This window comes from Alligator mississippiensis, chromosome 3 (assembly GCF_030867095.1).
Source record: "Alligator mississippiensis isolate rAllMis1 chromosome 3, rAllMis1, whole genome shotgun sequence".
Taxonomy (NCBI): domain Eukaryota; kingdom Metazoa; phylum Chordata; order Crocodylia; family Alligatoridae; genus Alligator; species Alligator mississippiensis.
In genome coordinates, this window is record NC_081826.1 from 281,481,963 (window position 1) to 281,497,024 (window position 15,062).

A 15,062-nucleotide genomic window follows, 5' to 3' on the forward strand; every position below is an offset into this window, starting at 1 on the left:
CAGCTCTGGCTCTAGCCCCGCTCTGGTTTTAGCCCCACTCTGGCTTGGAACACATGGTGACTCTTGCCATGTGGCAGTGGTTACAGCAGCTGTAGCTCCTACCCTGTGATGAAGGGTAAGCAGCAGAGACTGAGGAGGGTAGGGTGGGGTGGGCGTGGGTAGCAGCTGTAGCTCTAACCCCAAGCCCAGTTTGGGGCTGGAGTTGGAGCCACAGCAGCTGCCTGCTCCCTGTACCCCACCTTTTCCCCCTACCCCTAATGGCTTGTTCTCTGATCCAAGATGAAGAGCTGCTGTGTGACCCCCCCCCCCCCCCCAGTGGTGAAGGCAGGGGTGGAGAGGACCTGGTCTTTATATTTGAGTAAATACAGTCTCCAAATCATTGTCCATTTGAAGTGTCCTTGTCATTCTGTCAGTGTCAGTAAACATCAGACTAAAGGTGAAATGTGAAAACCTTAAAATTGATTTACATTTTGCATTTAAATTAAAAAAACAAAAACTTATTAATTATTCAAGGCACAGTATAAAATTCAAATTTAAGGTTTTTTGCTTTCCTAACACTAAATTTGCAGAGTAGTTTTTCAAGTTAATTTTAGAGGTGCACCAGTACATTGGTCCGATATCAGATTGGAACATATTATAAAGAAAATTGACAGTATTAGAAATCAGCCTGATGTGGCTGATTTAATTCGGCTAATAAATGCCCATGCATGTGTGCAGCCACAGTGCAGCGTGTAGGTGGCAAGGATCACAGCCCGGCAGCTTGGAGAGCTGCGTGCAGCTGGTAAGTCGGTTGTGGTGGAAGGGGAGGGGGAAGAGAATGGGTGTGGGGGGCAGATAAAGGCTCGCATGGTGTGGGAGGGGGTGGGGCTGGGGCAGGTGCTGTTTAGCCAGGGCACAACAGGGCATGGGATGGAGCCACAGCTTGTCCAGGGCCCACAGGGACTGGGGGGGGAGGCAGCTCCTGCTGCTGCATGCACCCCAGGAGGGTGTGGCTTGGGGGTCGTGTGCCTGGGATCTGCACAGGGTATGGGTGGGGTGGGCTGCAGGCTGGGGCTGTGCTAGGCTCTTCATGGCGGGGGTGGGGGGGGGTGGGCCAGGGTTGCACTCGGGGCGGTGGTGTTGGGAAGTGGGGGGCTACAATAAATGTTGGGGTGGCTGCAGCCCCCTCCCAGCACTGCTGCTGCCCATCCCAAGCTCAGCCTGGCCCAGACCCCACTGGGAAGAGCCTGGCACAGCCCTGGTCCCACCCTGCAGCTGCAGCCCGCCCTGTGCAGATCTGGGGGGACATGCTGTGCCCCCGCCATCCCTATTTGAGCAGCCCACACCTCTTTCCTTCCCCCTCCCCTTCCACCACAACTGACTTACCAGCTGCACAGAGCTCTTCAAGCTGCCATGCTGTGTCGGAAATCAAATCGGTATCGGCCAATATGCCTCCTTAAAAATCAGCTATTAGTATTGGCCCCAAAAATCTCTATCGGTGCACCCCTCATTCATATAATGTCAGATGGTCACAAATTTTTAAATTCTGATAATGCTACTTAATCTTAACCAGTTGAAAATACAAGTCCTGTCTTTCTTTCTGTACCACAATAGACGATGTCTGAAAAAAGCAATAGAGGTGGTTGAACAGCTGGAAAGACAGACTACAAATGTTCTGCTTATAGGTAAGAGTTCTTCAGGATTACCATCCTCCTCTTCACATACTGAATTTTAAATGATAGTTTTTCAGTCGTGTGCAAGGAAGGGAAAATAAGTAGTTCAAACTTCTAAGCATCTAATGCTATGTTTACAATGTTCATAGCATCTCACTTAAAACTATTTTCTAGGATACCTTGCCCTGGACTTCTACCTCACCTGGTTTAAAATTTGGTGTGCATAGCCCCAGCTAAAGAGGGACTCAAAGGGGTTGGAATTAAATATTCAAGAACTTCTATAGTTGAATTGGAATCTCTTGCTGGTGTCTGCTTTTGGTCTCTGCACAACTGTGTTAAAGTGAATTTTGGGACTGTTTAACTTCAATATAATTAAACTGTTAAATGGGCATGGGGGTGGAAATCTATTTGCTGGTTTTGCATGTGAAAATTTGTTGCAAGCCTGTGGGATTGTTATGGTTTTCATGATCAACTTTTTATCTAAGGATTAATGGTTTAATTAGACATGCATAAATAAGATCAAGTATGTCTTTTGTTATATCACTTTTGAGAACCTCGGCTCTTAAACTTAGAGCTGAATATGGTCACTAATGACCAGCATGATACAGCGCATAATTCAGCTACATAAAATCAATCTTAACTGCACTGGTCCAGAATCTAAAGGTGGTCCACCTTGTCAGTGCCTTTGACATGCACTAGATTTTTAGAATGTTGTCTTTTTCTCAAATTGTAGATCAACTAGGGTGAATGTGGTAGTTTGTCATATATAAGTAAGCACCAGCAAGACTCCTGCATACTTGGTGTAGATAAACCTTTACAAGCTCTTGGAGTAACTGAAAAATGGGATGGAGCAGATGTACCATGGAGCAAAATGACTGAGAGAACTTGGAATGCATCTTGTAAAGAAGTTGGGGAATTTGCCCTTTCTCTTTGTCCCCCTCATTCAGTTTGCCATTCTTTGCCATTTCCTTTTCTGGTAGTAAATGTTAGACTGAAGGTGGAAGGCATGAGGGGTGAAGTAAACACTGAAGACCCTCATCAGTCTCATGTCTGTCCTTAAATAATCAAGTTTGTCTTTTTGATTTCACCATAGCTCTTAGAGTCTAGCTCAGAATAAGCCAGAGCTCGAACAAGAAAAAATGCACACACCGTAAAAGTTAAGTTTTGGTATTAAACTTCACTTAATGAGCTCGAGATATCAATCCACTGATCATGCGTGTAGTTTTTAATACAAAACTGTGTGGTATTGTATTCCATGAGTATGTTCTGCTAAATGCATATGGGATTTCATTTTTGTAAACTGACTACAGGTTTTGGTGTTTTTCCCCTAGAGCAAGTCTCATGGCCTTAGACTTCAAACTAAATCCCCTTGAAGAAACCTGGGCTTAGAAATAATAGAACCATGAAACTATTGGTTTTAAAACTACTAGTGTTTAACTCATGAAAATCAACTTCATCTCTAAAATTTGCTATTTCATTTTTTTTCTACGAAAATAGCAAAATTACCTGTAAACTTGCACTTGGTAAAACTGCTTGTTACCAGAGTTATGGCTGTTCTTAAACAGTCAGTTGTTTAGGTTAGGGACAGAAATTTCACATAAACCAGTATGTGATTTGGAAATTTGGCTCAGATCCATAACACAGCAGAAGTCCAGTGCATGTAAGCTGCTTTCAAAATGGCCGAAACCAGTTTACGATAAACCTGGATAAATGTAGTATCAATTTTTAACTTATTTAGGTTAAATTGGTTTATTAAACTTCTGTCCTGGATCCCCTCCAGATTCACGATAACTCTCAGCCCCCCTAGCATTTCAGGATGCTTTGCACCTCCCCTGCAAACTCACCCTTGCAGGGTGGGTGGGTTAGCCTCGACTCAAGCTGTCTGCTCCAGCTGAGTGGGTGCTCTAGCATCCCCAGCTTTTGGCCTGGGCCACTGCATGCATGTGGCTGTATTTCTGGAATCAAAAGTGGATGTCTGTTCACTTGCTTATCGGTTCAGTCTACACAGCTTAGACTAACTTGCAAAGATTAAATAGATCCAGCCTTCAGCTTTTTGACTGTCTGTACCTGGCCTTAATCACCTCTAAGCAACCAAATAAATATTTTCAGCTTTATTACAGGCATGAAAGTCTAAACATATATCCTAAAATAGATTCATAGATGTAAATAGGTAAACTGGAACTTGGCAATCCATTAAAACAGTACTTCTGTAAGAATCTTTCAAAATAAGGCCATCCTAAAATTGAGACCAAGTGTTTTGTCTAGTGATAGTGAACATACCACTGATCCTTGTCCTTTTGATATTGCTTTCTAGAGGAGAATGCCTCTGATTTGTGCTGTGTAATATCTAGTCTAGTCCAAGTGATGATGGATTCGTACTGCAGAACAAAGTTTGGCTTTCAGAGCCTTATTCAGAAGGAGTGGGTAATAGGAGGACATAGCTTTTTGGATCGTTCCAACCATTTACGTAAAAGTGACAAAGAGGAGGTATGTTTCTTGATTCTTGGTTACCTACATCTTCACACTGGAAAAGGACAGGTGTTGGGCTAAAGTGCATCTTCACTGAGGATATTCAGAAAGACTTGTTTTGCTTTATGGATTGCAGACAACCATGCTTTATTTGAATGGGAAATAACACTTTTAAGGCCTTACCTTGATAAGGAGCTGCAATTCTGCTATTCACTGTCACAATACATTTTTAAACAACTTTATGCAAGGATAATCTTAGGCTGCAAGATATTTTCAAGGCTGCCGTGACTTAGCACTAGAAAAACTGGATGTGCTTTTTAGAATGTTTGTCTTTTCATTTGTAGCTATAATTCCTTCAAATAATCTGTATTATTAAAATATTAAGATGACTAGTATCACTCACAAGTGAATTTAAACATCCATGGCTACAGAATCCATGCCATGTTTTATTTTCAACCTGGCATCTCCTGCTGAACTTAGTTTTCTGTTACTCTAAGTTGCAGGCATAGACCAATCGTATTGCCTCTCACGAGGAGGAAAAATGTAGTTTTCAAAAGCACATTTTGGCTTGGATCCTGGTTGCTCTTCATGCAAATTAAGCTTTTGTTTTTGCTGCTAATCTTATGATGGTAGCAGATGCACAGTTCTCATCAGAAACTGGTGTATTCCATTTCTAGTGCCAAAATGAAAAGTATTACTACCTAGTAGAGTTTTAAACTACCCACTAGTGTCTATAAAACACCTAGTAGCAAAACAAACCTGGGTAAAACAATTGTGTGCACAAAATGAATTGGTGTTTGAGGTGTAAAGACGTTCCAGATCATTCAGAAGTGCAGGCAGGCTGCGTGATGGGACAGATCTCATTGTTTCTTTTCCTGAAATTGATTTAATATTTGTTTATTATTTAGGCTCCTGTTTTCCTGCTCTTCTTAGATTGTGTTTGGCAGTTGGTACAACAATATCCTCCAGCATTTGAATTCACAGAGACTTACTTAACTGTCTTGTCAGACAGCCTCTACATACCTATTTTTAGCACTTTCTTCTTCAACTCACAACATCAAAAAGACACTATTATGGTAAGTATGTGCTTCTGGGGAAGTGGGACATTGGAGAAGTCTCGTCTAAAAGCGAATAAATGACAACAAAATGGTTGTTGGCGTCTAAATTGGGTGCACCTAACCTGTTACCTGCTGGATGTTTGTTCATGCAAAATTGTTAAAGACAACAAATGGCCTGCCAGGAGCACTCAAATAGCAAAACACAAACTCTTAGCCCAGGGACATAAGCAGAGAAATGAGGGCTTGGAAGTAGTTTCGTGCTAGTACCTAGAGCCAACTGCTCTCTGGCAGTGTGTGATCTCTACAGGTTTCCTGAGTTTGGTGACCCTGCATAGAAAGGATATTAATACCTGTGTAGGGCCTTGAGTCCTTGGCAGGTACTATTAGATGCATGCCTAATTCTGATTTAAAAGCCTTGTTGGTTCCTATTACAGTGAATTTACCAAATGAAGAATTTTGAGCCTGTTTAAATATAATATCCAGAGGACTTGGGGACCATGTCTGAATTGCAAGGTCATTCCTAATTGTGATGAGGGATTTGCATTGGATTTGAAGATCATACTTCCCACTCCAAATAAATTGCTTGAATATGTGATATGTTGAAATTTATTGCTATGTTAACACATTAATTGCAAATTAAATGTAACATCTGCCAGGGCCCCTGGTGTCCAAAACACAGTAGGGAACAAGTTGGGGCTCTTGCTTATTAACGAGGAAATGCACCTAGGAAATTCTACATTTGGTTAGTAGCTCTGCCTTATCTATCGGAAACCTTTTGTCATAAAATTGTACAGTCAGAATCTAGTGTATTGTGTGGATTTCTTATGCAGTCGCAGCTTGTCATCACCAATTTCAGAGCTTTCTTTTGAGAGAGCTGCTGAATATAGTGACGTTTTGTATCTTACAGAAATAAGGTGCCTCAGCAGAGGTAGAATCAAATCCCGACGCCAACATCTTAAGGGATAGCCAGCACAGGTTTGTTGCGGGTAGGTCTTGCTTGACCAATCTCATTTCCTTCTACGACCAGGTGACCTATCACCTGGACAAGGGAGATGAGATTGATGTCATATATCTTGACTTCAAAAAAGCCTTCGATCTGGTGTCCCATGATCGTCTCTTGGAGAAACTGGCCAATTGTCACCTTGGGTCCTCCACGATCCACTGGCTGGAAAATTGGCTCCGGGGTCGGACCCAGAGGGTAGTAATTGATGGAAGTCACTTATCGTGGTGTCCTGTGACCAGTGGGGTCCCCCAGGGCTCTGTCCTTGGACCTATACTGTTCAACATCTTCATTAACGATGTGGACACTGGAGTCAGAAGCGGACTGGCCAAGTTCGCCGATGACACCAAACTTTGGGGCAAAGCATCCACACCAGAAGACAGGCGGATGATCCAGGCTGACCTGGACAGGCTCAGCAAGTGGGCGGACGAGAATCTGATGGTGTTCAACGCCGATAAATGCAAGGTTCTCCACCTTGGGGGAAAAAAACCCGCAGCATCCTTATAGGCTCGGCAGTGCTATGTTGGCTAGCACTATGGAAGAAAGAGACTTGGGGGTCATCATTGACCACAAGATGAACATGAGCCTGCAGTGCGATGCTGCGGCCAGTAAAGCGACCAAAACGCTGGCTTGCATCCATAGATGCTTCTCAAGCAAATCCCGGGACGTCATTCTCCCCCTGTACTCGGCCTTAGTGAGGTCGCAGCTGGAGTACTGCGTCCAGTTTTGGGCTCCACAATTCAAAAAGGATGTGGAGAAGCTTGAGAGAGTCCAGAGAAGAGCCACGCGCATGATCAGAGGTCAGGGAAGCAGACCCTACGATGACAGGCTGAGAGCCCTGGGGCTCTGTAGCCTGGAAAAGCGCAGGCTCAGGGGTGATCTGATGGCCACCTACAAGTTTATCAGGGGTGACCACCAGTATCTGGGGGGAACGTTTGTTCACCAGAGCACCCCAAGGGATGACGAGGACGAATGGTCACAAACTACTACAAGATCGTTTCAGGCTGGACATAAGGAAGAATTTCTTTACTGTCCGAGCCCCCAAAGTCTGGAACAGCCTGCCACCAGAGGTTGTTCAAGCGCCTTCATTGAACACCTTCAGGATGAAACTGGATGTTTATCTTGCTGGGATCCTATGACCCCAGCTGACTTCCTGCCCTTTGGGCGGGGGGCTGGACCCGATGATCTTCCGAGGTCCCTTCCAGCCCTAATGTCTATGAAATCTATGAAAATAGGCTCACTTCAGACAAGTATTAGATTAACCTGCTCTTAAACTCCAAGGGTGGAGTTTTCACAATCTCTAGAGTTTCTGAAGTTTGTGGTGGGGGACTTATGTATCTATATTTCATGCCTTTTTGTAGAAAAAAGTGAGACGGCAGTAGGAAGGGTCCAATCCCAAATGAATTGAGATTTTAGTGGAAATCTAGTGAGAAACTTGTTGTGAATAGCTTTGGCATTTTAGTGGAAGATGTGTCATGCCCCCTGCTTTTAAATGTCCTTTTAAGTTGAGGAAATCCAGTAGGAGTACACTGATAGAGATTTTGAGGGCCAGTACTGGTAGCCAATACAGCTACATCCAGCTGGTAAGTTTGTGGTGGCCGGGGAGGGGGCAGGGAAGAGGCGTGGGGGGCAGATCAGTGGTCCCTGTGGTGAGGGAGGGAATGGGACTGGGGTACATGCTGCCCAGCTGGGAATGGGGGGGGGGGGGTAGCTCCTGCCACTGCACAACCTGGGAGGGGGGGAGGCACGTGTGCTCCTGCATCTGTGTGGGGCAAAGTGGGCTGCAGCTGCGGACTGAAGCCAGGGGCTCTGCTGGGCTCTTCCCGGGGGTAAGAAAGGTGGGGTTTGGGCCACGCTGCACTCAGGGCAGCTTGTGGTGGCACTTGGGGGGCTACAGTGAAATTTAAGAAGCGGCTGCAGCTGCTGCCGCCACCTACCCCAAGCACAGCATGGCCCGCCCCTCCCCCTGCCAGGATGAGCTAGGCATGGCCCTGGCCCCAGCCAACCCTGCCCCGCCTCATGCAGCTCTGTGGAAACGTCCTCCCAGGGTGCATGCAGTGGCAGGAGCCACCCTTCTCAGACGAACCGCGGCTCTGTCCTGTGCCCCGTCCCACCCCGACTGGGCAGTGCCTACCCCAGCCCCTGCCCTGCTACCTCCCTCACTGCAGGGGCCTTGATCTGCACCCCCCCCATACCCTTTCCCTCCCCCCTCCTTATCCACCACAGCAGACTTACCAACTGCACACAACTCTCCAAGCTGCTGGGCTGTGCTCCTCGCTGTCTGCGTGCTGTGCTGTGGTTGCATGCATGCATGGGCACTTAGCCAAATTACCGGCCACATCAGGCCATTTTCCAATATAGTCCAATATTTTCCAATCTTTTTATCTGTGCTGATTCAGTATCGGTCTGCTGTATCTGTGCACCTCTAAAATCCAGTTACATTTTCCAGCAAATAAGTCCTTGGTTCTATTGCAGGTAGAGTTCCAAGAGCAATTTCAGTACTCGTAAGCATGTCAAGAGGATGAGATTATTCCCAAACCTGTTTGAAATAGCTATTGGCCAGGCCTCTCTTTTGTAAAGGTAAATTCCACAACCCAAGTTGCGTTTGGATGTGGCACAAAATGTATATCCGAGCTTGTAAATCATCTGTAGTATTAGTGCTTGAACAGATTTTAAATAAAGATCCTGATCTTGGTTATAACTTGCAGCCAACAGACTAAGACTTTAAACCCAAACTTGAAGATGTTGGTTAATCATACAACCTGATGATAACTTTCTTAGCAGAGAACCAGTGGAGTACTCTCATGAAATAACCAGTTTGCAATGTTTAGTTCAAAGAATTTCAAGCCTTTGTAGGCCAACTTATTTTTGCAATTAGTTCCTAGCTTGTTTATAGTTATGTCACTTGTTAGTGGAGTTTAGGCTTATACGTGATTGGACAGCTAGATCTGGCCTGCTACTAGAAAAAGGTTTGGGGACCCTGATTTTGCTGAAATGAGGACAGCATACAGAGCCAGGAGGTCCTGTCCTGTGTTGTCTTTGCTATGGGGTTATTTTGTAGCCTGGGATGAGTCACTTTACCTCTCTGTGTCCTTTCGATCTGTAAAAGGCAAATATTTGCTCAAGTGTTTTGTTTGAAAAATAAATGCCTGTGTGGAACAAATTCACATTTTTATTTTTTTTTTTTTTTCTTATAAAGAAACCTGTATTTCGGTACAAGGGAAACAAGATTTTAAGCTATCTAGCTCCTTTAAAAAGACTATTGTACTGTCTAGCGCAATGCAATTGTGCCCTGGGCTTCCTGTAGTCCATGAGAGCAGACTTTGCTGCTTCCAGGTTTAGAATTGGAGCAGTTTTGCTGAATCTTAATTCTTCTCAACTCATTTACACAACAATTAAAACATACCGCTACTGCTCTTTTGAAATGTTCTCCTTCTGAAAGTGCTCCGAATGTGTCCACACCCTAAAATACAATTTAATTGACACTATTTTGTGGATGACTTCAGTAGACGCATCCTGACCAGATTCTTATTCCGTGTTCTGAAACTGCCTCTCTGGTCTGAAGTCTCAGACCAGTCTCCTTTATAAAACCTTTGGTTCCCTCAGTGACTCTCATGATGCACTTTGGGTACAGCCTAGTGCAGGGGTGGGCAAAATGCAGCCTGGGGGCCGAATGAGGCCCGCCAGGCCATTCTATCCAGCCCACGGGGCCCCTACAAATTTTAGAAAATTAATATTAATCTGCCCTGGGCTGTCTGTCATGTGGGCCTTGGTGGCTTGCCAAAACTCAGTAAGCGCCCTCTGCTCAAAATAATTGCCCACCCCTGACCTAGTGGGAGCATGTTGATAATATACATTGTGTGACAAGTTGTAGAGCTATGTAAAGTAAAACATCCCATTTTGATGCATGGACTACTATGCTTTGTATTTCCTTAAGCATCTATTTTAGTCTTATCTTTAACTTGCCATCTGTAGGATTCGGGGATCTTGTTACGGATTTTGTCTAGCTTGTTGCTGAGTACATGGGACCTTGTCAGTGGAAATTCAGAGCTCTGTAGCCTCATGTTGAATGTTAGAGTTCTGTTCTAATCTTTAATTATGTGACCTGTTTGTTTTGGCAGTCTGGAGAAAGTCACAATGCACAAAGCAGCCCTTTCAGGCTTCTCACAGTTTGGGATTGGTCTGTGCAGTTTGAACCCAAAGCACAGGCTTTGCTGAACAACCCTCTTTATGCAGAGAAACCAAAACCAGATAAAAGTCAACGGAAAACGACACGATTCAAGGTAAGCTGTCTGGTCAGCTTCATTCTGAAGCTATACAAACATGTTTTTGAGTTTTTTGTGCAACTCCATTTATACTTGGGACAAATGTACGGGAAACCTGGAGCCAAAACTAATGCTGTTATTGGCAAAATTAAAAATGCCTGCATTGGAATACTGTGGATTCTAAGACCTGTACCTTGCCGTAGCCAGAAGCAGTTCTGTTAGTTCAGTGTTTTAATGCTATGAATGTGTACAGAAACACTGATCTTAATTACTGTGTGGCTACCCTTTTGTCAACTAATGAGCATAGTAATTTTATCCAAATACCTTACCTGGGTTATAGTAGATATTTACTTTTCATAAAGCACTTGAGTTTGTTTTAATTTATTACTGATCTGATTGATCTTGATAACTAATAGAGACCATTTAAACTATCAATAATTGTGGATGGGCAAGTCTTTTATTGTAGAAGATTAAAATATTCAAACTAAGGCTCCACCAGGGCATTGTGTGGTATCCCATTTTAAGTAGGGATTTCCAGTGAATTGTAAGTTTCCTGGGATGGGGACTCTATTTGATTCTGTAAGCAGTGCCTTACTCTGACCCATCTCTGCAGCGTCTGTGTAGATTGGGCGCTTCAGCAGGGTTTTCTTGTGCTTTTATCTAAAGCTGATTTCAGTCTTCTCTTAGAGAAGTACCAAAAAAGCCTCGTTCATTAAAGTGCCTGATCTATACAGACACTGAGCAAGCCAGGTCCAACTAACGTGCTGCCTCTTCTGGGCATGCGCTGGGCTTAGGAGTGCATGGAGTTTAAAATGCCACTTTTTTTTTTTTTTAACGTCTGCAAGCAGCCTTAGTTATTAACATCCAAAGTAATGCACAGGAGACAAATAAATAGCTTAACCCAGATCTTCTCAAACTGTGGGTTGTGCCCTCCACACAGGGTCACAAGCAACTTAAAAGGGGGCCACAAACTTTCCAGGGGGTACGTGTGTCAGTGGGGAGAAGTGGCATGTGGCGGTGGCAGCACGGAGTGGTGGATGGCAGCAGTGGCTGCTGTGTGAGAGCTCCCCGTCCCCTGCCACCACCATCCAGCACTCGGTCACAGTATCATAAAGCTTGAGAACCCTTGGCTTAACCCAATTCAGTTTTATATTCCTGTAAGCCTAAGTGGATCATTATTTGAATGAAACTTATTTAACTTTATTCCAAATTTAAGCTAACATTTTAAAGTTCTAGTGCCCTTCTTAATAATTCTCTTTTGATTTTTCTTAAAGCATCACCGGCAGCTTTCTTTGCCACTGACACAAACTAAATCTTCTCCAAAGAGAGGATTTTTCAGGGAGGAAACGGATCATTTAATTAAAAACATTCTGGGCAAAAGAATTAGCAAACTGATAAACTCTTCAGAGGAGCTACATAGTAACTTCAGAGAATTTTATGATAGTTGGCACTGTAAACCTGTTGACTTTCATGGGCTTCTGCTGCCTCACATTGAAGGACCAGAAATCAAAGTCTGGACCCAGCGATATTTACGGTGGATTCCTGAAGCACAGCTTCTTGGTGGTGGTACAGTTGCCATTACAGCTAAGTTCTTGGATGTGATGGAAGAAGTGCAGAAGCTGCAGAAGCAAATGGATGAAGAACATAGCCAGACTGCCGCTGAAGATGCGGATGCCGTCCCAACTTTAAGAAATTCTGCCCGTTTGTCATCGTTGTTCCCATTTGCTTTGCTTCAGAGACATTCTCTCAAACCAGTTTTACCTACGAGCACCTGGAAAGACTTGGAAGATGAGGAAGACTTGGCAAAGAGAGACGATGAATTTGTTGATTTAAGTGGTGCAGATTGATTGTTTCAAATTGGTGAGAGAGAAATCTAGGCATAAATTTGAGTCATACCTGGCCAATTTGGGGGCGTAAACATTGGACAGTATCCTGATGTGAGGAGTATGCAGCCAGCTGTAGCCATCATGCTAGAACTTTAGCCTTGTCCTTTAATACAGAAACAGCTCCCATTGGACATTGACATACTTATTTCAGAATATTACAAGCAGAGTTTACTACAAATTCAGGAGAGATGCTGCCATATTCTGAAATGGTGGTACTGTAGTATAAATGTAGAAATACACCAACAGCTATACTGCAGTCAAAAGGTATTGGGCTGCTGTTTGTCCTTGATGCGAGTGCCTCTGTACTAAGATAAGAAATGCTATTATTGGAAGTGGGGGATTGAACTGTCTCTGCTTAATCTTTCTCAACAAGGAGTAAAGTAAATTGGGAGAAGATGATCACTTAAATCCTTTGTATATAAATGAGCATAAACTTTATTTTTTTTTTAAAGCTGAGGCAATATAAAGCCCATGATAGCCAGGGTTTGATCCTGGATACTGCTTACAGCTTGAGCTGAAATTGTGCATGGGACGAGGATGGCAAATGAATAATGCCTCTTTGGCCTACCAGGATTTCAGTTGTGTGTGAATTTTGGCTGTATGTTAACCTCTGCTTGTCCTTTTAGCTAAAGGATAAGATGCAAAGGGCTCTTCTTCTGCACATCAGTCTATTGTTCATGCCCATCCTGCCATACACCCCTGCTGCCTTGGAATACCAAGTCTCAGATACATTGCTGCTAATCATATGGAATGGTCTGATTGAAAGACTCTAACTTGTCAGAGGAACCTTTTCTGTCAAATGGAATAGGCTTTCATGTTAGTATCCCAGTTTGCCAGTTGCCTTGAACCTTTTTTTCTGTAGCTTGCACTGAGACTCTGGGACCCTTTGTTTATAGAGGAAAATAATTTTGTACCCTTACAATAAAGCTGAATTTGTAGTCTGTTGCCACTTGCTTCATGAACTCGTGGCACAGTAACTATGAATTTGATTTTTTTTTTTCTTTTTTTTAAGTAAAGGCTGAGTATTAGAATCTGGTTAGTGGACATTGTTGTAACAGTACCTCAGTGATAAAAGCCATAAAGAAATGTCTGTTAAAGCTTTTGATTTACTGTGTTTGTTTGTGTGTGTATAGCGCATGTTTTTAATTCAGATAGCTATACTTTGTAAAATCAAGTTTTTACTCTTTGAAATATCAAATCCATTTTGCACCCTTTAAATTCAGAAATATCCCAAAAATGAAGTAAATCCATAACGCCTTTATTTTGACAGGGTTGGTGAATGTTCTCTTTCTAGTCTATCACATTATAAGCCTGGCTGGAAAAGTGAGGAGTTGAAAAAATTGGCACCGAAGATGATGGTGCTCAAGGAACTGATCCAGCAATGTTGAACTAAGTTGCTAAAAAGCAGTTTTGAACTTTGCACTGATTTATTCTGTATGTACAACAAATGTTCTTTTTGCAACTTGCGAACCAAGAGTAGTTTGCTGAGAAGGTAGATTAATGCAACTGGATGCCAAACTGAAGCTACAAGTCCTGGTTGCCTTACTGTCTTTTCTATTGAGACTTATTTAAACTTGCAATATTTTATTTTTTAAAATACACTAGCACTACATTTATTTTCATAGTGCATATGAGCCTTCTTTAAAGCTAGCACTGGCTAGAGTTCTGTCTGCACTCATGTCCTTTGAACGATAGATTCATTTCTATTACTGTAATTGAAAAACAAGCGACTTGTGTATGCAATAATCCTGCATGGTAGTACAAGCAATGTATTTTATGGGCAACAGTTACTTTATCCTAAGATTATAATTAATGGGATTTCTTTTACAAACACAAACTGCCATTGGAAACTTTAATTTTGTTTATATAGATTTTTTTCTACGTACTTTTTTGACAGTCAAATTATTAAACTATTGTAATATTTTCAGTCAAATTATGTATTTATGTAGGAGAACAGATGTCTGACATCTTATTTGTACAGAAAATTATCTGAAAAGTTTATATAGTGGAGAGATTTATATACAGAATTGGAACAGGAGTATGACTCTAGCAAATATAAATGAATGTCACTGAGTTTCTGCACTGCAGGATTGGAAAAATACTTTACTGATTTTCCAATTTTCTGTTTATACCTCCAAGTTTTTACACTGAATGCAAGCTAGAAGCTTTAACAGTTTTGTATTTTTAAAAATCTTCCTGTTGCTCTTTATTAGACTATTTGGATAGTCTATTTGTCAATAAAATACACTTCGACTTATTTGTCTTTGAGTTTAACTTATGCTTTCTCAATGTATTGAGACACATGATGTAACCATGTAAGAGGGGATTGTAAGGATTGTTTTGTGCCATGAAAGGCTATCTTTGCTAAAAATGTAGTGCCAACAATGCTTGCAACTCTTTCTGCTTTACCCATAGTCTACATAGCTCCCATATTTCTTTGAATTTGAGATGAGGTTTTTCTCCCTCTCCAACATGCTGAGGGAGGGGAGTGGGTAGTGGGGTTGAATGGAAGCCTCATTTTGAATCCAGGTAACAGCCTGGGGAAGGTTGGGGCCACAGCAGCAGCCACTGCCAGAGCTAGGTGTAGGGTGTAAGCAGTGGCTGAGGGCATAGTCACAGGTACCCAGGGAGGAGCAGGGCTCAGGCTGCCTGCCTTCCTGCTGCTGCTTTCCCAGCTGCAGCATTGGGCAAGACAAACTTTAAGTAGATTCTTTACATAGAAAGTACAACTA

General features: G+C 42.9%; 2 protein-coding genes across 2 annotated transcripts in view; one reads left to right on the plus strand and one right to left on the minus strand.

Moving 5' to 3' along the window:
• The window catches only part of SUB1 (SUB1 regulator of transcription), a 180,141-nt gene extending 174,902 nt beyond the window's left edge, over window positions 1-5,239 (minus strand). The window contains exon 1 of the mRNA XM_059725244.1: window positions 5,236-5,239. The gene's annotated coding sequence lies outside the window, so the exon portion shown is untranslated. The remainder of the gene's footprint in view (window positions 1-5,235) is intronic.
• The window catches only part of MTMR12 (myotubularin related protein 12), a 63,263-nt gene extending 48,676 nt beyond the window's left edge, over window positions 1-14,587 (plus strand). The window contains exons 12-16 of the mRNA XM_006267762.4: window positions 1,594-1,664; window positions 3,967-4,139; window positions 5,030-5,197; window positions 10,301-10,462; window positions 11,719-14,587. Of these exons, the coding sequence (XP_006267824.1) occupies window positions 1,594-1,664; window positions 3,967-4,139; window positions 5,030-5,197; window positions 10,301-10,462; window positions 11,719-12,291 (1,147 nt within the window). The 3' untranslated portion in view covers window positions 12,292-14,587. The remainder of the gene's footprint in view (window positions 1-1,593; window positions 1,665-3,966; window positions 4,140-5,029; window positions 5,198-10,300; window positions 10,463-11,718) is intronic.
• Window positions 14,588-15,062: the final 475 nt, after the last annotated feature.